Genomic DNA, 27,233 nt, shown 5'->3' with positions numbered 1-27,233 from the left:
CCTTTCTCACCCTCTCTCTCCCACACACACACACACACACACACACACACACACACACACACACACTCAACCCCACGTTCCCAACGGGCCCCTGCTGCTGATTGAGGCATGGTTTGGTGTTCTTGCCCCAGCTGATCCCTTGCCCCGAGTGGATACCCGTCTCTCTCATCACTTTGAAGCCACACATGTGTAAGTGTGTGTGTGTGTGTGTGTGTGTGTGTGTGTGTGTGTGTGTGTGTGTGTGTGTGTGTGTGAGAGTCTTTGCGTAATTGAGACACCCTATACAAAGATCAGATAGTGGTATTTTCTGGCTAGACACAACACTTTTATAGCTCTTTTTAGCGCTCATGTGTGTATTGGGCAGGAATAGCTATTTTTAGTACGTGGGGTAATCTCCACTAAGAGCCTTTCAGGGCTGTTTCACTTAAACCTGGCCAAAACACTAAGCCAATAATCCCCCCTCTCCCAACCCCCCCCCCCCCACCCACAGCCCAACTCATACTTTCACACACATGGCAACACATGGCAACAATGCGACGCTATAACACCGGTCTTCCTTCCATGATTTATTAATGTACACTTTGTAGTGGGAGGAAGGTGTAAACAGTGAATTCCTATAGCGTGCTTTGAATGCCTTGGATTTATGCAACCCAAAAAAAAAGGCAGAGGAAGTGCAAGATTGTGTTTGCATAGACATGAAAAGAATTGATCAAAGAGTGACAGGGAGACGGGAACAAAGGAAAGAGTGAAAGTGATAGCCAGAAGTGAGAAAACAGTTTGAATAAGAGACAAAAGGGGAAACCTCGACAGACAGAGAGAGAGAGAGAGAGAGAGAGATGGAGAGAAAAAGCCTTCAATCAGTGGGTGCCGTGATTCATGGTGAAGCGTTATCAGTCTTGGGCGATAGGCTGCTTCCCCTCTCCAGGAAAGGCCAATCGATCCCAAGTGTGTCCGTGTAAATGTGTGTGTGTTCTATGCCAACATGTCCAGTTGTGGCAGAGGTCTTGGCAGTAGCCCCCCTGCTTTGGTGGTTTGCCAAATTCTGTCAATCTGTGTGTTTGGAACACAGCTGCTAGAAATGGTTGTTATTTTTGAACCCTTATTCATTATTTAGACGCAAAATAATGTCTTTTAGCTTTACTATGCACACACAATAATACATTTTTGGGACTGGTTTGCAGATAATAAAGAGTAACTAAGGTCCAGGCTGCAAATATGTTTCACTGCCCCATTAGGTTGACAGATTTTCAAGTTTTGCCCTTATTATGGCGGTTGTTGCAGGTTTGCATCTATAGCCTTACCCAACAATGATGTCATCAAACACACTTTGACATTACTGCAGCAAGGATGTAACACGTTGGGACAGAAAAAAACATCTGCTGGTGCAAACTAGCTTACGTTAGCTCATATGAGCTTTCTGTAAAGATGCATAACCATGTTCGTTAAGTACAGTAAAGTTGAGGTAGGACTTTCTCCTCCAAGAGAGACATGATGCTTTTTTAATCAGACAAAAAAGCACTAGTTAAAAACGTCCAAGTCTTAAGTGCCTCCTTTGAGTCTCTTTAATTTGTGGATGCTTCATAATTTAGTTAATTTGGTTTTAGCACATCTTAGGCAGTGTGCACTGCAGACTACATGTGAAGGACCAGTTTCTCCCCCCCAGTACTTTTTTAAGAGCTTTGTCAACCATGCAGAAAAAAAACCCTCCCCATTCTAACTAAGCTTTATGATGTGCACTGCATGCTTATAGCTTCAGCTTATTTCCCCCCTGAAGCATTTAAGTCTGCACAGGCCTCAAATAGTTCAAGAGGCTCTCCGAGGCTCTGCTGATGCATGAGTGACTGGATGCTTGGATGACTCACTTGCTGCCCAATCAGTGGCTCCCAAGTTTAAACTGGAAGCAGAAGCTTTTACAGACACTTGGTAACACCAGATAGAAAGCATGGTTGTGCTCTCCTTTTTCAAACTTCTGGGATATTAGTACACGATGTGTTGCAGAATAAAAGGAAGCCTGTAAGTTTTGCTCCAAAAAGACAGAAGTTTAAAAAACTCAGTCATTTGTGCTTGCACACCATATAATGTTCTGAGCTAATCTATCAGCTACTTTACATTAAACTGAGCTCTGTATCACTAAAGCTAACCCAAAGCGACAAAGCTAAGAACAGCAGCATGGCAAAAGTTGGCTCTTTAGCCTCATGGACACCATTCTGAAAAATACACTTTAGAATTCAGGTTAATCTTTAACCAGCTGATTAACACGGCTTTCGCCAACTACTACATGTTTGATCTTGATAAATTAGCTTTTTACATGTCAGTCTTTTAACTGATATGTCGAGATGTTTCTTATGAAACCATCAACAAACTGATCATTCTTTTTATGGGTAGGTGTAACAGGAATGCTAAGCTACACATATCTTATTCAAACTAAGGGTGACATGATCAGTATTCCACAGGGAATAGATCCTAGATTAAGATGAAAAAAACAGCACAGCATTGGATGTTGAAGTTACAAAGAAACACTTTCATGCCCCCGTCGTCCTTTCAGCCTTACATCAGCACTGAGGATTGTATCGACTCGAGTGCACACTTCCTTTGATGTGTTTTCATTTATTTACTTGTAAAGATAGGCGCATCCCGAACACGACTCGCAGCGGCTTGTGAAGTCCTGCATGTTTGACCACTGCTGCTACACGTGCAGCCCATACACATATGAAAGAAGAAAACTGCCCTGATAAAGCGCTCACAAAGTCACGACTGGCACGAGGATTTGACACCGCAGACGCTTCCTGCTACCTGGATCCAGGAGCGGAGCGGCGCTGCACACACTTGCGCACACAGCAGAAGTCAAGGTAAAAGATAATGCGTTTATTTAGTAATCAGCAAATAGCTTTTATGCAGCGGGTAAGTGGTGAAGCCTGTGAGGCCTTGATAAGATCGTTTGCTTTCAGGTGTTTCCCTGTCGCACCACGTACGCCATCAGGTGCAAATTGAATAGGGTGACCTTTTTTTGCTGCAGAATCAAATTGACTGCATTTCCCCCCAAAAGATTCTGCCATTTCAATTACCATAAATTTGTGATATTGCGTCCCCTCTTCATACACACAAACACATGCACACAAAGATGTAGAATGGGACAATGACACAGAAGCGCTCCCTTTTGTTTGAAACACTGAAGACCACTATATCTTGTCCACTGTGCCCTGGCTCTCCTTGCGCTGGCATCTTTCCGAGGAAGACATTACTGTGACAAATGAAACGCCACAAAACCCTCGATGGGCTTGGCAGGGCCTGAAAGGTCAGGAGCTGCATTTTGTGTGCAGGTGTACGTGTGCGTGTGGCTGTAAAGTGTGTAAAGGTGGTGTCATCGGCAGATAATAACATTGAGTCCTCTGTGCAAAGAAAAAGAAGTTGTGGTCCATTCTGCTCCCCTTGCAAATCTATGTAAATGTCAAAAATGTCAAAACACAGCCTCCTGTGTGTGTGTAATTGTTTTATTGATAGCTGCGCTTGACTGCTGATGGCAGATTTACATTCCAGCCAGGAAATGTGGCACTGTCCAGTTAGAAAAATGAACATGGGAAGCAGTCTGTGCTTCTTTTTTTCTGCCTCCCTCTGCACGTGCTCAGTCCCCCTCCCTGTGTTCCTCCAGCACATTATCAACAGTGTAACAGCATGTTCAAAGGCCCCTTGCTTAGTGATGCACATTCAGAGCTGCCGACTTAAGCAAATAGCTATTTGCATGCCATTAGGCGAAAAAAAAGAGCCGAGGGAAGCACCATTCCTCACCCCATTTCTTGATCTAGCTGAATATTCCTTATTTTGAGCCTCCAAATCACTTCTTCTTTTCTCCTACTCCTCCTGCTGTGACCGTCAAAGTCAGAGCAATCACAGCAATCAGTGCCTCCTCATGCCAAGCCGATTGGGAAGTAGCTGCCAAAACAAAAGAGTGAGTGTCCAATCATTATGATGGCGTGCGATTCTGTGGTGTTAGCAAACGTTTGCTTGGACCATCTGTTGGACGGCTGTTGAAGGAAAACAACAGCAGCTTGGTGCAGGACTGTGGATGGGGAGGCTCCACCAGGGGCCACAGAACCCCCCCCTGATCCTATCAGTTGTTTCCATAGCTCAAAAGGAATGAGTGTGAAACAATTGGAAAAGAGCTGCAATGATTAATCGATGAATCCTTTATAAAAAATAGTTTTGCCATTTTTGAAGAAAATATTTCATACATTTTCTGCATTCAGCGTCTTCAGTGATTTCAAAAGTTTTCTTTAATTGAGAGCAAAAGTCATGTAATCATTAGAAAGACAATAAGTCAGCGGATTTCTGTTATTTGTCAATCAAAAATCTGGAATACTTGCTCATTCATGCTTCATAAATGTGAGGATTTGTTGCTTTTTTCATTAATGAGGGTCAATAAGAGTCAAACGCTTAGAAAACGGTTGGTTTCTGTGATTGTGCGAGTACTTTTTATTGAGCATTAATCAATTCATTGATAATTGAAATAATAATTAGTTACCAAGGGACTGTGGATGTAAATTAGCTCTCAGCTAACTCTGATACAACACATAACAAGGCAACATTTATGTTGAAACTGTACATGGTCCCTTTACAAATAAAATCATTCAAATAAAATGACATCCTACGAACACGAGCGTGAATATTTTCAGTTCTGTTTGGATGGAATTCACAATATAATTTTATTGAAATTCCCTTCAAATATAAGTTTTACATTTTCTCTTGAGCGGTTTGATCTCTGAGATCCATTGCAAATCTTTTTTTTTTTTTTTTTTTTGTGTGTGCAAAGGTTCAAAACCATCTGAATGAAATCTGACCCAAAGTGAGACAGAAAGGGCCTTGTAGGTCTGAAGGCATGTGACAGCGCTGGCTGATCTCAGCAGATGTGTCACAGAGTTCAGGTGGTTAGTTTCAGCACCAGCAGCAGCAGTAGGGTTACCACTCAAAGGGATTTTTCCCCCCACTGAGAACTAGAAAGAACAACAGAGCTCACATCCCTTGGGTTGGTGTCTCAATCGGATCTGGCCTGTGTCAGAATGTGTAAAAACAGTTCTCTCTCTCTCTCTTTGGCTGGCTCTCAAATACACAGATATCTCCTCTCCTCACTTTCTCTTTTTTACCCCCTCTCTCTCTCTCTCTCTCTCTCTCTCTCTCTCTCTCACATCAGCTCATCTGATAGTGCTCTAACAGTCTCAAATAGTTCCCAGGAGAAGCATCATCTCTGCACACACACATTCTGGTCCTCGCTGATGGGTCGAACCGCTTCCTCAATGATGTATAAGTCACGTAGCCTTCACGACTGAGACGGACATCTGGCATATAAACTGTCAGCCTCTGAAACGGGGCTCCTTCTTCAGTCAGACGACCGCCATTTTTGTTTTAACAGAGAGCACAGAATAGTGTATTCCTGCCAGTGTGAAGGGATTAGCACAAGGCCAGTTGTGGCATTATAGCTAAGTCGGATGGAGAAGCCTAAAATCAGCTCGACTGGACAATCTTGTCTGCATTTAGAGGGTACAAGTTTGATCATTTTTCAGAGTAAACTCTTAAAATAAACCATAAACCAAACCCTGAGTGGTGAAAGTACATATCATGAGTAAGGAGATATACTGTTGGCCGTTGCCATATTGACTGGAAAACTGAAAAAAAGGACAGGAGCTTCCACTCTGCAGAGCCAATCACAGCCCGACCACAATAGAGCTTTAACATTTAGTTTTATGATTTAAAACGCCATCAGATAGTTTCATCGCTGCCACACACACCCAGACAGAGACACACAGAGGGACTTAACAGTGTTATGTATGGTTTCATCACTCCGTATAGGCCGTAATCACCCTCTCTCCATCTCAGTAAGCTCATGCTAAATGACCAGACGTCTCTGACGGCTGCCATGATTTGTCTCTCTGCCGTGCATCGTGCCGTACCTTCACCCTACCCGCCTCCCTCCTCCCTCCCTCCTTCCCCCGCTCCCATATGTTGTGCCTGTGTGACCGGCCGACGTGTCAGGCCTGACTAACGCCTTAACGGCAAGCCTGACGTTGATTTATTTCCTCTGAAATCTGGGGGCCGGGGGGTAATAACACAGAATGACATTATTTGTTTATCAAATCCGAGGCTGCTTTTCGTGGCAGAGTCGAGATGTGACGACTTGATACCAACTTCCCCCCCCACACACACACATACCCCCCCCGTCATTTCTGATTGTGCCGTGATTAGAAGGTCTGGCTACTCGCTTAACCTCATCCAAGGGAATGTTTTTGAAATCTGACAGAGCAGAGAGCAGAGAGGGGGAGAAAAAGATTGAGATGAAGCAATGCAATTAAATTGTCAAGGCACAGATTTAACCCCGCCACGCAATTTGGCGCCCAATTTATTAAGAATGTTTTCTGTCTGAACTAACTGGATGCTATTTCTCTATCTGCAGAAAGAGAGAAGTAAGGAGCGAGCAGACAGTGAGCATAAACAGTACTTTAAATACCAGATGACCCATTTAATGGGAGATATTTTATCATCCCACATTCAGAGAGTCTGCCACATGTTCTGCCTCTCATTTGAAGATAACAGCGTTATAACTGTTAACCGTTATAACTGTTTAGTCTCTTGAAACTTCATCTTATTCAGTGATCAGGTCTATCATTCCGGCTCTTTCACAACACATTGGATTCCTTTTAACATGTAAATGATGCATTGCCCCGAAAAGTTCATTAAAATTTGATCCCTGGCAAATTTGCTCAGGAGCGTGGAATCCTCAAGAAGCAATTAGCAAATTTAATTTGGCTATTTGCCCCGGCGTGCAGAGTTGGGTGTTTGTTTAAAATAGCACCTTCACCTTCCGTTATCAGCCGTGTGAATAGTATCTCCTGGAACACAATGCCTCGCCGTGGAACTCAATAAAAGAGTTAAAGGCAAGGACAAGCTGAAAGACAGTGTGCCTGATAACAAAAGGGCCTCACCTAATAATGAACAACCAGAGTTGGCTTTCTTTTCTCTGACTTGGGGAAAGCTGGGGTGAAGGAGGGGCGAGAGAGGCTCTGCCAGCACTTGCCAGCATGTTTTATGGCTAATTGAAGCATTTGGAATAAAACAGTCACAAAATGGCACCCTTTAGAATTGAAGCAGGGTTAATATATTGTGATCCCACAATTAGCCCAGGATTGTTAAGATCTCTTTAATTCGGTGAGGTCCATTAAGCGGGATGGGCGAGAAAGTGCTCCCACAGAGACAATTTCTCTTCTCTCGCTTTGTTCTTCCTGCCCCCTTTTCCTCTCAGCAGCTGCTGTAGTAATCAATATAAGTGGACATGTCCGTCAGCAGGTTGCCAGGTTATCCAGGCATCGCCTCCTTTGGGTGCCATAGCTCCTGAAGTCCACCCACACGGAGATGGGTTTTATTTATACATAAACAAGTGAGTCAGTTGTAGTAGAAGAACTTTGGTGCGGACACTCTGCAAAGTGTGGTCATTAAACTGACATCGAAAAAAGCTCGCCCTCGTGGACAGGAGCATTAGATCACGCTCTCTCCAGGGTGGAAATGATCACTGTGCTCTGCTCTTTACCCCAGTTTCTAAAATCCCCACTTGGCCCATGAGTGCCTCCACTAGAGCCGCAGCAGCGTCTGCAGCCTGATCGGCACTGCTCAGAGTTTTACAAGTGTCTCTTTCAGAATAAGAGAGTCCCTTCTGGGTTATCTTCGGGGGATACAGTGTGCCTGTGGGAGCTTGCCAATTGGTTGAGGATTTTTTGAAACAGGATTGAAAATCTTTCCCAAACCATGACATAATTAAGCCTGCACAGCCCTTACACTTTTTATTGCAACTAGTGTCACAGAGTGGCATAATCCGCAATTTCTACGGAATGTACAGGGTTACATTCACTCTAAGGAGGTGAATACAGCTTCCCCATGCACAGCATTGCTTGGATAGTGAGTGAGGATGGACCCAGACAGATGGCTGACTCATTAAGGACTCATTTGTGATAATCTAAAATGATCCTACTTTCAATTTCTCATGAAAGGATGCATGTTTGGCCTAAGAAAGGGCTCTGGATTAATACCTACCCGCTTAGCGCTCAGGTAATAACTTGGGAAGCTGGAAAACGGTGAACATTTTAGCAGCACAGGGTTCCAGCACAGTGGATTTGAAGCTCCTTGCAAGTAATTAAACAGCATGCCACCTCATACAGAGCAATTTCCTGCAAGGCGTATGCCTGCCAGTGCAGCATGGCCCCAGTCTACGTTGTGTTATCTCTGTGAAATATGTCTCCTTTATCATTTTTTAATAATGACTGAGTGCTCTTGTTGTTAGGAGAAAATCTACTCAATAACCATCAGATTAACATTTCCTCACTGTTAGCTAGCTATCTGGATGTCCAAGATTAGAAATTAAAATTGGAAGGGTAAGGAATTAAACGGCTGCTTTGATGTTGGTAGACAAACCTTTTCAAAAAGGGCCAGCCATGGTGGGTGGGCATATTTCGTGCTTGTTGGAATTTGAGTCTTCTGAGGCGTATTTGTCTGATATCTGAGAGGTTAATGGTGCCATTGGTGTAATGATGGCATCTTGCCTAGGCGAGAATAAGAATCCTGCCATGTGCATTAAGGGATTTGTTCTTGTTGGGCTAGCCACAGAATATCCTCGGGTGATGACACTGTTTATCTTTCCACTGTCTTAAAGTCCCATGGGCTTTAATGGCACTGGAACTTACACTTCCTGCTGTCATTTCTCCCAGCACACAAATAAGCTGAATTCCGCTCACTCTTGGTATATATATTTATATTCATGTTTTTGTTTTTCTTATCCATATTTATAGTTATTATTCTGAGTAAATCTCCTGTGATGCTAGTTAGCACTCCCGTTTTCCCCAACACCCATCTCTGTAAATTCAGTGTTTTTTTTTACATAATCTCTACTATTAAACTGCCACCTGCAAACAACTCCTCTGCAACATCAAAGACAATCATAGTGGCAAGAAAAAGCTTCATGTCTCATGATATGTTGATGCTAACTTCCCGCCCATTGCAAACATCAGCTGTCATGCTAACAGTGTAAATATATCACGTTTATGTAGTTTTGGGGAGTGGTAATTTGCTATATCTGCGGATTGCTCTCAAACATCTTGTGAGCGAGTCAATCATCTCGCGATTCTGTTGGGGAAGAGAGAGTGGAGTCAACTTCTGCTCATTGTTTCCTTTACCCCCCCCCCCCCAAACCGCTCCATACCACAACACACCCCAACCTGTCCTCGCCTTCCCTAGATACTTGCTACTTGTCAGCCTTGGTAATGGGTTTCTTGGGGGAGATATTATTTTGGTCCAGTAAGCTGCATGCTTAAAATATGAGTGACAGCCTTGACTCACTTGCACAGGGAGAGAATTTTGTTTTTTTTTAAAAGGCTGCCAAAATAGAGCCAGCTCTGCGGCTGTGGAGAAATTGAGAAAAAAACTTCCCACTCTATTAACAATGAAAGCTTGCATGCAACCACCCACCTACCTTAACTTTGCTGGAAAAAAAAAAAAGACATGCAACTTTTTCTGACTAAAATGTCCTATTTTCCCCATCTCTCTATTTTTCTGTTTCCGACTTCCCCCCTGTTCCCCCTCCTAAGAAGATAGATGAAGAAAATGAGGCCAACTTGCTGGCAGTGCTTACAGAGACACTGGACAGCATCCCGGTGGATGAGGACGGATTGCCTTCGTTTGAGGCCCTGGCAGATGGGGACGTGACCAATGCCAGTGACCGAAGCTGTCCCTCCTCCCCCGACGGCTCGCCGCGCACCCCAGAGCCTGAGGAGCCTTCCCTGGTAAGCTCTCCCCTCTTTAGATTCTCCAATCAACACCACTCCGGGGTCATAATGCTATTCCTGAGACAAGTCCTCCGACCTTTACCACACTGTTGCTTTCCTGCCAGTCCGTTGCTAACACTAGCAAATACTCGGTAACAAAAATGGGCACCATAAGTGACCATTTGTCTCTGAGACTTGTGTATTTGGCAGTGCCATATTCACCACAATTTGTTCACAATATGTCGAATAAAAGCGTGCAGACATACAGATGCAGAGAGGAGGGGAGGAAATGGAATGGATCAATGCGTTCGCTGCTTAGCGCTAATTACATAACAGTGCTATTGTGGCGCCAATTCAATGATACCAACATTGTGTTGGGGCCAACTGCCGTTGACACAGTGCCACAAGCCCCGAAATCAAGCCGGCACATAATGAAAGTACAGAAAAAAAGAAATCCATCTCATTTTGTCTTCTCTCAGTGGGTCCCAACTAATCCCCCTGTGCCCGATTCTTCGTTTTGGCAAAAAGACAGGCCACTTGATGAGAAGTCAGCTTACCTTTGTGCTGTTATTTTTACACATAACCAAGCCATCTGGGTCTTTCTTTGGCTTAAAGGCTTTGACCTAAAATGTTGTGTTCAGTTATAGTCCATTTTATTCCATGCCGGTCCTTTCCAGATGACCTTTAGCCACATGCCCGAGTGTGTTTATTCAATCACAGTGGAGAAGCCTGGCTTTGTGTACATGAAAACACCTGCACAGGAGGAAAACCTTGCCCTGTCTCATCGTGTTCAGCTGAAGAAACTCCAAATGTTGAAACATTACAGCAATTTTATCTGTTCTAACTGCCGTGTTTTGTGTCTGGCTCCGCAATTTCAAAGCATAGGAAGTCTAATTGAAAGACAATGGCAATTTGCATAACTCACCCTCTCTTCCCCACATTCTGTTTGGGTCCGTTTGCAGCTGAAGAAGCTCCTTCTGGCACCCGCAAACTCCCAGCTCAGCTATAATCAATACACAGGTGGCAAGGCACAGAACCATGCAGCCAGCAGCAACCACCGGATCAGACCACCACCTGCCGTCGTCAAGGTAGGGACACACACACACACACACACACACACACACACACACACACACACACACACACACACACACACAAAACATGCACTTGCATAGCCTTAATGCTGATCCACTCGTGTACACACATTTTTTGTTAGTGTTTGTTTATATTCCTTCTTGTTTCTGGCTCTTTCTCCCTTCCCTCTCACACTTTTCTTGTTTTGGTGGCCGCCTTTAGAAGATGTTAGACTGCTGCTCTAGTCGACTCTCCCAGGGGGCCCTCTCGTAATGAAAACAGGCTGATTGCTGTTGGGCTTTCCAGGCGAGGCTTCGGCACCGTTGTCTCATTAGCTCCACCACTTATCCGCCTTGGTATGGTGCCTGTTGAAAAAAAAGAAAGAAAACAGCGACAGGCACTCTTGCGGCGAGATTGATGCCTTGAGACGACAAGATCAAAATATCAGACTTGATGTTCTCATTATATGGCTCTCCAAAGGATTTTTCCAAAAGGGGTGGGGTTGATTAGGATTAATGTTAGTCTTGTAAGTATCATAGCTTTATGAATATGTTTGTATTCATGCCACATTGTGACACACTGTAGGTTCCGTGTCATAAACAGCTTGTAATCTTGATTTTGAGACACAGATTTGTGTGTTTAGTACATACAATGTTTGCACATGCAGTGTGTCAACCTTCCTCACACAGTCTATTTTCATACTGTGCCTTTGAGTCATCCGTTTCTGGAGCACAGCGAATGAGGACTCCCGGAGGACATGGTGCACATACAGAGTGGCACGCTGGTGCTCGGAGGGGCCACGCAATTAAGATGATGGGCGGACCGCACTCCCTCCATCGCCTCCCAGACTGCTCAGCAACTGCTGTACTCCTGCTGTCTGACTCGCTCTTTTAGCCGCTCTCTCTGGCTCCCTTTCTTTCAACCTTTATTTATGCACTTAACATTTCTCAAAACTGGATCAGCTGAACTATACTAACAAAAGTGGCCAAAAACTTTTTACATGCGCAGCTAAAGTCTCTCTCCCTCTCTGTATCTCGTTTGCACAGATGGAGAGCCCCTGGAATGGCAAAGCAAAAGGGGGCTCCAGCCAACAGAACCGCCCGGTGAGGCGGCCGTGCACTGAGCTGCTGAAATACCTAACAGCCACAGATGACATCCTGCTCCACACCAAAGCCAGCGACGCCAAGAGCACCTGGGGAGGTGCCGGTAGCAGAGAGAAGAGTAGCCTGGGTCTTGGCGCCTCATCCTCTTCCTCGTCGCCATCCTCGTCCTCTACCTCCTCGTTCTCCTCCCTCTCCTCCACCTCTTCCTCCTCCTCCACCACCTGCAAGAAGAAGTCAGCCGTACCATCTCAACAGCAGCAGCAGCAGCAGCAGCAGCAGCCGCAGCAGCATCACCAGCGAGGTGAGAGCCGGGCTGCAGGCGAGTGTAGTGTTGGGGCTGGGAAGTGGCAGCGTTGCTCTCACGATGACGGGGTGGAGGAGTCAGAGGGTGCTTCTATCCCTGTCAGCCACAGAACCTCCACCTGCGGCCATGCCCGCCCCAAACTGGAGCACGGGCCGCCCAGTGAAGAAGGAAGGCCGCCAGGCGATGCGAGCCGCCTGGCCGCCGCTAGGTTTATTAGGTATATGCATTCTTATTCCCTCCCTCCCCGAGAGGTGAGTCACAGCTGTGAGCATTGCCGAGAGGCTGCGGGCGCCACTCAGGCTAGCGAGGGCTTTGGCAGGCATGGCCGTAGTAATAGTAGTAGGGCCCGCCGTGCACCCCGTAGGCACATCACAGTGACTATTAGAAAAAGGGAAGAGAAGCTGGGCCACCCCTTACTTAGCCAGCTGCTCACCTCCAAACAGAGGCCCGCTCAGTATCGAGCCCACTTACCCCCACTTAAGATCCCCCCTTTACCCAGTACCCACAGCAAATCAGCAGGTAAGAGGTCTGAGAGCCCTGTCCATGCTGATTTAAAGGTGGAGGAGGAACAGTTTGGAGGGACCCCTGAGTGTAGAAACCAGGCAGTTAGTCAAGTTGAAAAGCCTGACTTGGGGTCCCTGTTGTCACCTCTCGCCTTCGACTTAAAGAGCTGGGTTAGCCAGCCTGGCTCAGAACTAGACATGGGCTTTGGACTAGATCTGGGGTGGCTAAACCACGGGGAGGATCTTGACCATGATGATGATGATGATGTTGATGATGATGATGACCATGTCACGGGCAGCCCCGCAGCGGCGCTCTCACTGAGCCCACCAAGCCCACTCTTCCCAGATACTAGAATTGCAGAGCCCGCCCCTACCCGCATCACACAAGGGCAAGGGCACCCACACATGCAGGCACTGAGCGAGCACCCCGACGACCAGGGCCACCCGTTGTTAGGTAATCATGACTGCATCCCCCCCACTGGCCTTATCTCTGCTCTCTTTTTCTCCCTCTCCTGCTTTAACCACTTCCCAGTTTGACTTCACAACTAACCCCTATTCTAATCCGAATCTAACAGTCATTCTGAGGGCAAAAACAAACAGCCTGCTAGACAATGCTTTCTCCTAGTCCTGGAGGCGTCTAAAAAAAAATCTAAATATAGTGACATTTTGAAAAAAAAAGGAGGGGGTGGGAAAGGGGGTGAGCTTTGTCTTGCTATTTTTACACCTTGTATCTAAAAGTCGACCCTTGAACGATCTTTGGCTGATTGAGCTGAGTGTGCTGAATTTGTTCTTTTAGACCCAGAGCGCGGGTGCTGCTCTTTTTAGCGTAGTGCTACTAAAAGCCACGTTTCCACAAGTCGGCCTGAGCCTCGGGCAACTGCACAAGCTTCCTTGACTCTCCTTTCTTCCTTCTTTTTTTCCCCCTCCTCTGCTGTTGGTGCATGCGATTATGACTTTTACTGTCCAGGAAGGCGCTCAACCACTGTCATGTGTCTTGTTTGTGGCATCGTCTCTTTGTGTATTTATTCCATCTCAATCTATTTGGTTGTCTTGAGCGGGGTATGTTTGTCTAGACACTTGTGAAACACACACCATCACTCCATCCTGCCTCACAGAGTTAACATAGTCTATCCATAGACAGTATATTGTTAAAACAGGGTCAAACTAAAATATGCTTTGTGCAATAGTGTCAATAAAAAGACTTAGTGATGGGCGTTTTTTGTAGTAATAATTGCATTCAGTGAGCCAATTTGAGGTTAATTGTTGCAGAATGTGGACCTGTTCTCTTCTGCCATGAGTGTTATACCTAGATCAATAATTACCCATGCTCCTTTGTGTTCTGCAGCCAAACCAACCACCTTGCCACTTCCTTTGACCCCAGAGTCTCCAAAGTAAGTGTGAGAAGTTTTTCCACATTATTCCAGGCAGACAGCAGCAACAAAACTACAGAACAAAAAAAACAAACAGACAAAAGTTAGAGAGAACGATATAGATTTAGAATCCAAGTTGAGGCATTTTTTTGTGACTCATTTCCATTTCTAAAATCACAAAAGCTTCGTTAGTCTTTGTGTCACCTGAGTAGTAAAATGTTGCACCTTTCTTTTTGTCTTCCAGTGACCACAAGGGATCACCGTTTGAGAACAAAACCATTGAACGCACATTAAGTGTGGAGATTGCTGGAACCCCAGGTGAGCCAACCTCTCTGATTATTTGAAACATGTAATGCTAATCTGTGAATATTCTCACCTGCTTATCGGAGCTAATAATGGGTTAACTGGTTCCACCATCTTGATAGTTCCACCACAGTTCAGAGTTCGGTGAAGGCATTGGAGAACTCTTTTATATGCCTGAGTATTGATTAGGCTTTCCAATCTCTTCAGGGTTTATTAGCAAACCCCTCCCCTCTCTACCACACCGCCCCTCCTGTTACTGAACAGTTAATATGCATTTCCTCTGCCTCTATCAGATCCTAATGTTCTCTGACTGACAGCTTACTTAGCCTACATATGATAGGAACATTTAAATCAAGGTGTTAGTGCTTTAATTGCTTTCTACAGTGTTATTCCGTTTTGCCTGTATGATCTTTGCTGCTTATCGACATTATCTTTTTATGTTATTGAGTTCAAATGAAAGATTCTGTGAGGAAGTGTCATTTTGTGTCACATTTGGCTCCCCCTGTGGACAAAGCAGTATCTCTCATCCCTCTGCTAACAACCAAAAACACTGCTACTCTCTTTGAGCAGTCAAACATATCAGTCACTGTGAATCTTTATCATCGTAAACAAAGTATGGAGCGTTTGATTGACTCCTACCCGGTGGCAGGAGTTTGGGACATTTAAAATAACTATATAGAAATAATCAGTCTTTATCGTTATGGTCTGGTTTGGTTTTTTAGCTCATATGGGGGATCACTATTAATGTCAGTCTGTTTAACAACCGTTTATAAATTCCTTACGGGAGCTTTAACTGCATTAGAACAAAACGTTAAGAAAAGGTGACAATAAGGCCAAATTTGAGGGTCATATATCCATTTTTGAAGTCTTACTACGATTACATTTTTTCAAATTATAAGAATTATATGGCTGCCCTTTAGCCCCTTAAATTGTGTGATGTGGCACTGGCCCCTTCCAGTACTCATTTACCAGCAGGAGAAACAGTCCTCGTACATACCTCATGTCTCTTTAGGGGTATGGAAATTTGAAGCACATCAAACCCCAAGAGGGTCTCCCTGTTTCCCTCTGACCTTGGTCGAAGTGCTGTTTAACCCTTTTGTGTAGATAAGCTTTCCAGGGTCAAAGGGGATGCCTGTTGAGACCAAGCACAGTGAAAGAGCTGCGCTGCTTAAGCTCTGGGGCAATCAAGCGAGGTTAATATTTCTTCCTGTTTTACTGCACGTGGGTGAGCCTTTTGACCTGTGGCCAAATCTAAGTGTCCGTTCCATTCAACAGACCTTGTCAAAGAAAGCCTTTCATGTGACTTCACAAATTTTGGATTGAATATTAGCAGAAAAAGTCATTAGTCCAGGAAGCTCTGGGTCACTGAGCCCCTTTTACTTCTTAGGGATTAGCTTTTGAGTCTCGTGCTGTAAGAGACTGATGGAAATAGACCCCTTTAAGCAGGGTTGAGAGCTATTAGGTCCTGAGTTACATGTCTTTTGCAGATTTTGAGTAACATTCCACTACAATGGAGATTATCACGGTGTTACTGATAACCAGATGGAAGTTAGCCAGGAGGGCAGGTCCACCCACCACCTGAGAGGAAACTCACTAGTGGAACTTTCCATTAAATGCGGTCAGCAACATTATTTATGGCTTTATGATGCGTTGTAGTAGTAGTAGTGGTTACTGTTTGATAGAAAGATTTATCAGTTGGATACGAACCTGTACATTTTGTTCTCTGCCAATTCATTATTTAGTACTTAAAGCTCCTATCAGGAGTACTTAGCTGGCTATGAAACAATCCTAAATGAATACTGATGCCTCCTTATGAGCAACAAAAGCAAAGAAGACTACCCCAGCAAGACTGACTGTTTCTATATTGTTATTTTAATGCCTTAAACAACTGCTGTCAGATGGAGTTAATAACAGATTGTTGCAGGAAAAAATATATTTTTTTAAAACGTTTTCCATGGCAAAGATTCTTGATAGTGATACATTGACTGTTAAAAGAGAGTATGATGCTGTAAGGGACAAAGTCTTCAAGGCTATATGAGATCCCGTTTCGTCCAGAATAGTCGCCAAAATCCAAAGTTCCTCACAGGAGCTTTAAAGAAGGCTTTCTTCCTTCACTGTTGGCTGCATGTTTCCTTGACACCTCTCATAAAGGTTCAGTAGAGGCAACAACAAGCAGTGAGCTCTCCTGGGATCGGCCTAATCTTTGCCAAGCTAATAGATTTACCCTGTGCTGCCGTGTTGTCTTTAATTACTGTATCTCATGACACTGGGGTGGTCTGTGTGTAGATATTTGCATGGCTTAACGCCGGATCAACTCTTTAAGCTCTGAGTGGTTATTAACTGGTTGCAATTTGCATCTGGACCAGAAAAAAAAGATTGCAAAACCCTTTTTTTTTTTTTTTTTTTTTTGCTGTCTTACTGACTTTCTCTCTATTGGCTTCATGATTGGTTTTAACCAGTGGATCATCCATCACCAGCACGTTTGACTGAGAGGCACATATTTATCTAATTCTGATTTATTTCAACCCCATCGCTAATGGCGCCTAGTTTATGACCCCACGTCGCACATTGTTTTGGACAGATGGCACTTCATGGTGAAACAGAAGTTCCTCAGGCTATGTGTAGCACACCCTCTTTCTCTCTCCTTTCTGCTGCTCATACAGTAAATGTCTATATCTCTCTGAGAGCTGAGAGAAGGAAGAAAGAGGGTATGAAAAAAAAGAGGGAGTAGAGGCTCCTTACAGACACATCTCCTTAATAAGTAGGATGCTAAGCCGTTGGATCAGGCATTCCAAACACAGCAAGCGGTTTCAGAAACTTGCATATTTATGTATCAGGCTGTCTTCCCTTTGCACACTCTAACACTGGATTTGATACTAATAGCTGTCATTTGGTGCAATTCACCAGCGAGGGAAGAATGATGTGCATTATAAGAAAGGCAAAGAAGAGGGGAGAGCGTAGGTGTTTCAAAGTGTCGGGAGTTTGACTCCAGTGAGAGACTGTTAGCGACGAGTGTGCGTGCGTGTGTGTGTGTGTGTGTGTGTGTGTGGGCACATTTGTTCTGCGCGAGACAGAAACAGGATATGATACCAAGAGAGGAAAAGGGAGAAGTGGAGATTGATTCGGGGAACAGGAAGAGAAGGAAAGGGGAGAATACATGACTAAAGGAGAGGAGGAAAGACAGAATGAGAGTAATGGTGGCTGCTGTTTGTGTGAGTGCATTAACAATGCTATAAAGTGGGCTCATCTCAGGACTTCCCATATAACTGCCATCTGTCTGGTTGTAAATCTGTAGGAGGTGGGGGGGCTGGGTGGCGGGGGCTCATGCAGTAGGGACATGCCATCAGAGAAGAATGACAACCCATTCGACAGTTTTCCTGTGCTGCCATGAAAAAGCAGACGTTTCAGCATGGTATGATTCTCCGACAGGCGGATTTGTACTTCAAGGGAAGCAACATTGTTTCGCAAAAAATGTCTTTGGTTTTATTCAGATGAATTGGCTGCCATCCAGAGTGGACACTCACGTGAAGCGGGCAGAGTTATGATACTTGTTCTTTCATTTTTTTCTTCCATCGGATGCATTAAGTTCGTCCTCTGCAGGGTTTTGTGGGTTTTTTTTTTTTTTCATGGAAAGGGATCTTTCCAAGGTCAGAGAGGAAGGAGATGGCAAGTCATCCGTATTACAGCGCCATCATATTAAGTTACACCAAGCATTACATTAATCTGTCAAGATTGCAATAAAATCGAGATCAGGATTAGGCCGAGGGAAAGTGAATATTTTAATCAAGCATGTATCTGTGTCCACTGTCCATAAACTGACCTGTGAGTTTATAGGTAAGTAAGGGGGGGAGGGGGTATTTGGAGGGATTTGCATTATGACTCCATTTAAATTTTATTGATACCACCCTTCTCTCTTTGTGCCTCCCTCTGCAGGTCTGACACCACCTACCACGCCCCCACACAAAGCCAGTCAAGAGAATCTTTTCAAAGCATCGCTCAAAACCAAGTTGTCTTCATGTTCCTCCTCGGCCTTGGTGTGCAAAAGAGCAAGGCTGAGCGAGTCGGGCCCCGGCGCTCTGGCCCCGGCCCCAGGTGCCTCAGGCGGGGGCCCCACAAGAAAGGGTCCCGAACAGACTGAGCTTTATGCCCAGCTGAGCAAAGCGTCCCCCGCCCTCCCTTACACCCAACACACAGCGGGGTGTGGCCTCGAGGAGCATCGTGGCGCTAGCAACAATAAGCGGGCAGTGCCACGCGGTTACAGTGACCATGACTATTGCCAGGCGTTGGCTGGCGCTAAGAAGGACGGCAGCACAGCCACTGTTACCATGACGACAGCGGCAGAAATAACCACCGCTGCTCCTTTGCCTTTTGCTGGCAAAGCAGAGGACCGGCATGTCGAATGTAAGGACTCAGCCATGCCAGCGTCCTCCTTATCATCCTCATCTTCATCTTCTCCATTATCAGCTCCATGTGGTCCTCTGGATAAGCAGAAGAACCTCACCTCTATGGGTGATAAAGAAGCAGTCCAGGTCCATGAAGACACCACAGATGGGGACCAACTACACCTCTCTGCCATCAGCCGGAAGCTTCTGTGCGATCAGGAAATCAGAGCAGAACTCAATAAGCACTTTGGACCCCCCTTAAAAGCCCTTTACAGCCCGGGTAGCAAGGAGAGAGAACCAGGTAGCAAACCCAATAAAGCTGCGGTCCATCAGCCCCCCAAGGAGGGAGAGGATGGCTACTACTCCCAAAGGCTGCCTGGCTCCACCTACCTGCACCCGGGATTCCTCCCCTTACAAGAAGAGCTCGAGCTCGGCGAGGGCCGTGAGAGTCGCTTCCTATATCCATGGGAGGGCACTCCACTGGACCTACTCTTTGACTGCCCCCCATGCTCTCCCTCCTGCTCCCCACCATCCAGCTGCTCCCCCTCACGAGGCTCCGTCTCCCCTCCGTCCTCCCTACTCCTCTCGCCGGGCAGGCCTTTCTCCTGGACAGGCAGCGGCTCCCGCTCCCGTTCTCGTTCCCACTCCGGCTCTCGCAGCTCCTCCTCGCACCACCGGAGGCGATCCCTCTCCAGCTCACCCGACAGACACCCCTCCTCCTGGTAAGATATATCTCAAACCCTTTTAGCTGCTCCCTGGCTGCTTGCCACCCATGCAGTTCAAACAGGTCTTGGAGCTGGCAGGGGATCTATCGTAGGAGTGTAAAACAGTTCTGATCAGTCGTCAGAGCTGGAGTCAGACAGGAAAGACCCTGGAGACTCATGGCTGGCATGCCATGGCTTCTTGCCCTCCTGCTAGTCTTTTCTTTGCACTTACTAAATGCAGACTTTGGCAAGTCCAACAAAGAAATGAACCTTTCTGCATTCGCTATAGAAATTCTGCCTATTAAACCAGGTGGCAACAGATAATGAGGAAAGCGTTGGGTCTAATGTTGCCCTCTAAACAACACAGAAAAAGAGAAAACCCCAGAACATGAAACGTGCCAGAAGCAGTTGACGTTTGAACAGTATGAGTTTTAATCTCCAGGCAGGACTTTTATTTGAGTGTCTTCCTAACAGCCCCCCCCCCCCCCCCCTTCTCTCTTGCTCCTGTTTTCTTTTTGATGCTGAGGCTATTGTTTTAAGCAGGCAGCTGTTGTTTTTACTGAGTGGCAAACCCTCCTCCTTTACATCCCAAGAGATGAAAGTCGAATCCAGGCTGTGGGAGTGTAGACTTGAAACCCCCCTCAAAAGAGACTCCTATCATCATCATAGCTCTGTGTGAGAACTACATTTCCCATGCTTCCCTTTGATCAGAGCTGAGGGGTTTTCAGCTGTTGTTCTTTCTTCAGCAGAAGAACAGAAGTGAATTGTGGTTTGTGAGGAAGATGTGAGTGAATTCAGTTTGTCAGTTGTGGTTCATTGAGTGTACGACTCCTCTGCACTGACTCACTTTGTTTGCTTGATTACTTAAAGGTCAGTTTACTCTGCACAGCCAATAGAATCACTCTATTCCGTTCCACACCGACTTGCTCACAAATTATACAATAATAGTCTCGAGGTACTCTCTCAGAATCTGACACTGACAGGCTTTCTGAAAATACTCGGCTGGGATCTGAGTTTTTCCAAAACAATAGAACAAGAAGCTTGAAAAGATAAATAGAATTTCAGCAGAATAACTCTCAAAATCCCTCCTCTGCGTTTCAAGTTTCACAGCGTAAGATCCTCCATCTTTGCAAAACTGGCGGTGCTTTGCTTATGTGAGCTTCCCAAACCTCTCCCCCCTCCATTATTCAGGTCTTCCTTCTTCAGCAACACTTCAATAATTAAGTATCAGAAGCTTGAGGAGAGCAGGGGTACAAGCTCCACAGTCAGGCCACCGGGGCCCACAGTATTGACCATTTCCTTCATACAACATAGATAGCAGGTGTGGGTTTTTGCTTGCTCAGGTGTGGAGGAGAGTTCTGAGGAAAAATCATGCTCGCTCTCCTTTTCCAGGGGTTAGGTTGGGACAAAGTAAGGAGGAAAATGAGGGCTTTCATGTGGAATTAACCCAGTTTTTGTACACCTGAATGGGGCTTGGAAGTATTAAAGAAGGTAATAATGTTCTGGAGAAATTAATCGAGTCTTCAGAAATTTGCATTATATGATATGAGTAGATGTAAGTGTGAGATCAGCAGCAGTTTCTTACAAATGCCCTGTGTAAAATTAAAAATGAAACAGATTCTGAATCAGATTCTGATTTTAAAAAAAGTATCTGTTTTTTTCCACATAGGTCCCGTCACAACACAGATTTGAGCACTATTCGTTCCAGGACTCAGAAGAACCCCAACCCTCAGTCTCGATCTCCTCTCAGCCGCAGGCCAAGGTGAGCATCTTAGTTCAGATCAACTTGGTACACTTGTTTGGAAGTTGCAAAAGACAAAACACATCACGAGTAACTTTTTTCCTGTCACCACTCACAAAAAGTCAAATATTCCCTGGTTTAGTTTCCTGTCAAGCAGAAGCTCTCTCGCAGTCTGCACCATTCACACTGGAGGCCTCGTGACAAAACATTCAGGACAAATGTGTTTAATTGATCATGTTCTATTTGACTTGTGTCGAAAAGAATCCCAAACCCCACACATGCACACTCATGCTTCACTTCAGAGTCGACCCTCCCAGCTGTAGAATGACGTTTATTAAACTAAGCGCCTCTGTAGTTTTTTCATGAGCTTCTGCAAAGTCAAGAAAGAGAGACGGAGAGAGAGAGAGAGAGAGAGAGAGAGAGAGAGAGAGGGAGGGAGACTGACACCATCCCAGCGCTCTGAGCTGATTTGGCACCCACAGGCCTAATGACACACGACAAGCCTAAGAGTGGCTCATCAGTTGAAAACTTAACGGACACGTCTTGTGCCAGTCCGGGGTGGTGGTGGTGGTGGTGGCGGTGGTGGTGGTGTGGGGGAGAGAGAAGTTGCACTTTCCCTCTTGATGAAGCCTTCAGTAAGCAGAAAGTAATGACATGTGAAGTTGTGCTGACAGTTGCAGCTGCCCGGCTCCCCGACCGCGCTGCTCACCGTCTCTCCCGCGGGCCTTTTCCTGCGGGCGCGGTAATCATCGCAATGGCGGAGAGACATCTTATTAACATGTCCGTTTCCCCTCTTCCTTTTCAACACCTTTTCCTACCATCAGTGGGGGAGAAATGGTGGGCTACTCCTCTGTGCATACTGGCAATAGTTCTTCTGTAGGAGGGTGAATTTTAGAGGGCGATGTAGGACAGTGAAGTCACACCTCTCTCTTTTTTTTTCTTCTTCTCCCTAGGTATGACAGCTATGAGGAATACCAGCATGAGAAGCTGAAGAGGGAGGAGTACCGGCGGGACTACGAGAAGCGGGAGTTTGAACGGGCCGAGCAGCGAGAGAAGCAAAAGCAAAAAGCAATAGTGAGTCAACCCACCTCATTTCTAAGCTTGACTTTCCTGCTGTGCTGCTAAAAAAAAATATGCAATCACTGTTAGGAAATTCTGCAACCACAAACACACTTACATGAGACAGCCGTCAGCCCCGATGCAATGTGCCACAGCCGCTCTATACATACGAAGTGAGTTCCTGAATGATTCAGGCGACAGGCCCTTCCTCTTTATCTCCGGGTTGTGTATTTTTAACATCTCTGTGGTCTGGAAACACTGTCCACTCTTATTAATCACACCACAGGGGTAAAATGTTAAAATAGTCTAAAACTGAAACGAGCTGAACGGTGCGTTTCAAAATCCAGCCACACTTCTCTCATAAATCTGCTTTGCACGTCTTGGTGTGAAATCATTCAGTTTTCCTGCAGCTACCACCACCACCCGTTGATAAAGCACACATTAAATGATGCAGGAAGGCAAACCTGGCTTGGCATGCATGCATATTCAGAGATGGAAAAGACAAACAATTATGAGCAGCGGAGCTCAAGCTGTCAAACAAGGTTTGGGAGGCGGTGCATGTGAAGGCATCTCCTGTCTGTTAGTCTGTCTGTCTCACACACACACAGGCAGCCCTTAGGGGGCCATCAACCAAAGGCAGCTTATTTATCAGTTGTCAGCATCTAAACCCCTAATTCAGCAAGTCCGTTTTTTTTTTTGTTCAAACTATATGTAAGCACTAAAGAGTGGAAAAGGCATCAAAAACAGCCATCTGTAGTTAATATGTATTTCTACTGCTGCTTCACAGACTCACTGAGCAAAGGTGAACTTTGAGTTGAGCACAAGGCCACTGATTTACACACGTGTTCCTAGTACCCTCAAGACGGCTTTTAAAACTTCAACAAGCCTCAGCGGATCTGCCTTTTGTAATGGCAAGTAAATGAATGAATAAATAAATAATACTGGTGGAACACTATAGCCCCAGGCTCATGCTATATTATATGATTAGCAGATGCAATTAAACTACTCAAAAGCTGTAATTGCAGCCCGGTGCGGCGTGTTCCTAAATTATTCCACTATGACCCCCAACGTCCTCTGAGGTTTAAGGAAATTCATGTTTTCTGCCCCGTGGCTCTAAATGCTCCCCGTCTCTTGGAAATGAATATCCATGTCATATTAACAGACTTCTTATTTAGCAGCCATGCCTGTGCGTTGTACGAGTAGGAGAAAAAGAAAAAGGCTTTTTTTTTTTAATGTATGGCTGAGTCACTCTAGCGCTTTATTTTTAGACTTCACAAAAAGGAGAAGCAAACTTAAGACATGGCATCATTTGATAAAAATCACTTGATGAGTTGCAGCGAGAAAAAAAAAAAAAAGGAATTGTGGTGCCAAGGCAGACTGAGGGGCCCTCTATCTGCAACTCTATCAGATAACAAGCTGAACCAATCACAGAGGAACACAGACGCACACAAAGTGTAGAGGGACAAAGAAGAAAAAAAGAGGGGGGGGGGGGTGGCTAGAGTCAGCTGTAGTATCCACAGGAGTGATCAAGACCAATTCATTAAGGCTGGGTGAAGAAAGGGAGAGGAAACAGGAAAAAAACGGCTCCCCCTTTTAATCTCCGTCTGTCTTTCCTCTTTAACGAGCAGGAGGAGAGACGGGTGGTGTACGTGGGGCGACTGAGGTCCGACTGCACCCGGACAGAGTTGAAGCGTCGCTTTGAAGTCTTTGGCGAGATTGAAGAATGTGCAGTGAACTTGAGGGACGATGGGTAAGGCCCCAGGACAAACTTCTATTCTTTTCTTGTGTGTGTGAGTGTGTGTTTGTGTGTGTGTGTGTGTGTGTGTGTGTGTGTGTGTGTGTGCATCTATATGTAAGTCTGGATGTAGGGCAGAGGGATAGGAGGCTTGAACTTTAACAAAACAAAAAAGAAAAGTGTTGAAGGTCTAAAACAAAGACAGAGTTTGTGCAGTCTAAGAGCATCTCCTGATCCATCTACAGCGCCCTAAAGATACACTTTTATTGATTCTCTTTTGCATATAAATAGCGTGATCGCCACCGAAGACAAGGGCCCTGTGTGTGCTTATTGTTTGTTGCCCCCACAGCATCGTTCTGACGTATGGTTTTTCTATTCCTGAACAGGGACAATTTTGGCTTCATCACGTACCGCTACACTTGTGACGCCTTTGCCGCCCTTGAGAACGGACACACCTTACGCAGGTCAAACGAGCCTCAGTTCGAGCTGTGTTTCGGCGGGCAGAAGCAGTTCTGCAAATCACATTACACAGACTTAGGTGAGTGTTTTTTTTTTTTTGTGTGTGTATTTTCCATCAGTCCCCCGCTGTCATCCGGCGTGTTTTGCATTTTTTGGGAATTACTTCCAGTGAAACAAGACGGGAAAATTAGCCTGAAAAGAAGACTGGAGCGATGCTTTAAGAGCAAAAGTGACCCAGCTCTTGTCCAGCAAGCATTAAAGACTGATCAGAGCACAAAGATAATCCATAATAAATCCAGTTTTGTAGCTGAGGCACCTTTAAGAAAACAAGGCAAAGTCCAGACTCTTTAACACCTGCTGCATGCTTTTACTTTGTCCACATGAAATGCAACACATCGGGCAGAAAGATAGCTCTTCAAAGCATGCGCGCAGCTGTGTGCAAGGCGTGTTTTCACCCGCTTCTGGATGTACAGTATGTGCGTGGGTGTGGGAATCACCTTTAAGAGCATGAAGAGGAGGGGAGGGGAGGGGTAAAAGATGAAATTACAAGAGACAGAAGAAGACGCGGTGAAGGAAAGAGATGAGGTGAGGAAGAGGAAGGTGGGAGCAAGGTTAAGTCCCAGCAATCTCTCCCTCCCTCCAGAGCCAGCCTCCATCTGTTGCCAGCTGTTGCCGCTCCTTTACATAGAGGAAGGGGCCACTGTGAAAGCAGGCACACTCGCCGTTACTCGCTGCCTTTGTTGGGAGCCAGAGGGTTTAGCCAGAATGCAGCGTAGGGGGGGAAAATCATCCAACATAAGTGATTCCTCGGAGTAAACATGCATGTGCGTACATAGCTGCTATATTGATCAGGAACGTATATCACAGACAGAAACCTGCACACAAATGGATGCAGCCCAGGGTTGAATGACGCGTATGATAAATAATGCAGGATATCAATGAAATCCAGGCTTTTTTTTCTCTGGCAGGATGCCCCACTTCTGACATATGAAGAAAGAAGCTGCTTTCTTGTCTCCTGAGAGAACTTCTTCCTAGGTGTAGATAACTGAGTAGCCATAGTGAAGCTAAAGCTAAAGAAGCCTCCATGATGTTAAATCCCGCGCCCCCCCCCCCCCCCCCCCCTCGATATCATGGAGACATATACGGAAAATATCGACCCTTGACATGTATTTACCACTAAGAAGTGAGGTCAGGAATGTATAATACACAGCAGCAAGAGGGTCAACGGGTCACCGCAAAGAAAAAGAGCACTTTCCTCAATAAATGAAGCGGTTACTATACATTGCCAAAGCACATGCTCGGAGCCATCGGCTTTTAAAGAGACGGCATGATGAGAAATTGACACACAGAAACAGTTGCTAATCCCAAAGCCTTGAGGACACACATTATGTTGGGATTGACTAATCAGTCCACTGAAATGGAAAGGGGCCTTCATTTCGACCGCCTCTTTGTCAGGAGTGGGCTATTTTTGGTCGTCCCCACACTGATAGCACAGGATAAAGAGATTGAAAGGGAATAGTTTCCCCCTTCGTCTTTTCAATCTTACAGGCCCTCGCTTCCTTTTTTTTTTTTTTGTTTTTTTCGGAGACACTGTCCATTAGTTTAAAGTAGAGCACCGGGGGTATTTTTCATCCCTCAAGGTGCGCTGTGTGACACAATCCAGCCCGTGGCCACTGCATTAGATCACGACCGGCGTCTTCCAGCTGCCATGGTCACTCCCATTTCTCAAAGCTCTCACCGTGTGCTGCTGGCCCCTTTGGGGGAGGGGGAGGGGGGGGGGGGGGGGGGGGGGGGGGGGGGCATTTGTGAAGCTGTCTGTTGGCAGAGATAAGATGCTCTTTATGTATTATCAGTTGATCAGGAAGAAGAGACATATGAGGGATGGAATGACAGATTTATATGCTCTCATGACTGTTGTTTTTCCTTTTCTGACTATTTGAATCTTTGGTTGAAGTTATTAGGTTACTATCTAACAGACTTTATTTTCCACCATGGATTAAATGTGTCTTAGGGTTCTATGAAAAAAAACGCAAATGTACATACATGTAGAAGTAAAGAGAATAGGACACCCCATTAGAGCCCATTCATACACAAGATCGTAAATGGGCTTTTGGGAGCAAATTAGTTTTTCCATAAGTAGTTATTCTTTTGAAGTTAGTGTAGTGTACTTAAAGATATGTAGCCAAAATATGCAACAGATTTTCTTCCTCACCATTATGCAGTTTGGAAACTTTAAATCTCAACTGCATATTAAAGGAACTTTCACTTTGTGTTGATTTTGGCGCCACCTGTGGACAAAGCCTCGGCTCGTATTGCTTTGCTTATTTGGTCCTGTAAATGTGTAAGAAGTGTGTAATGAACACGTCACAGTCAAATGTGTCACTCAGCGGGGAAAGGTGTTTCTGCTGCATGCAGGTAAATCGCTGCGTCTGACACCTACCCTGCGGCAGCTTCTCCATGCATTAAAAATCACAATACAGAAATAGCCAATCTTGATGCTGATGGTCTCGTTTGGTTTTGTAGCTCAGAAAGAAGCATCCATATTCATTTCAGTCTGTTTTAAAACCAGCTAAAAGTCATCACAGGAGCTTTAACTGTAAGATAAACATTTGACTGTGAAATAATGATGTAAAGACGGAATATTCTGGAAGTTTCCAACGCTATTTTTTCCCCCCACAATATGAAGCTGCTGTATTATC

The 27,233-nt window shown here is 45.3% G+C and overlaps 1 protein-coding gene across 11 annotated transcripts in view; it reads left to right on the top strand.

The window, feature by feature from the left end:
* Positions 1–27,233, top strand: part of ppargc1a (peroxisome proliferator-activated receptor gamma, coactivator 1 alpha) — a 251,163-nt gene that overhangs the window by 222,070 nt on the left and 1,860 nt on the right. For 2 of the 11 annotated variants that reach the window (XM_061031321.1, XM_061031324.1), the window contains exons 3-12: positions 9,621–9,815; positions 10,760–10,885; positions 11,918–12,275; positions 14,127–14,172; positions 14,396–14,469; positions 18,388–19,558; positions 21,210–21,302; positions 22,235–22,355; positions 23,966–24,090; positions 24,462–24,613. In XM_061031321.1, coding sequence (XP_060887304.1) covers positions 9,621–9,815; positions 10,760–10,885; positions 11,918–12,275; positions 14,127–14,172; positions 14,396–14,469; positions 18,388–19,558; positions 21,210–21,302; positions 22,235–22,355; positions 23,966–24,090; positions 24,462–24,613 — 2,461 coding nt within the window. Of the gene's footprint in view, positions 1–9,620; positions 9,816–10,759; positions 10,886–11,917; positions 13,236–14,126; positions 14,173–14,395; positions 14,470–18,387; positions 19,559–21,209; positions 21,303–22,234; positions 22,356–23,965; positions 24,091–24,461; positions 24,614–27,233 lie in introns of all 11 variants that reach the window. The other 9 variants (XM_061031322.1, XM_061031325.1, XM_061031317.1 and 6 more) reach the window with 6 other exon arrangements.

The sequence above is a fragment of the Labrus mixtus genome, chromosome 23 (assembly GCF_963584025.1).
Source record: "Labrus mixtus chromosome 23, fLabMix1.1, whole genome shotgun sequence".
NCBI classification, from domain to species: Eukaryota; Metazoa; Chordata; class Actinopteri; order Labriformes; family Labridae; genus Labrus; species Labrus mixtus.
This window is presented reverse-complemented; position numbering and strand designations above follow the sequence as displayed.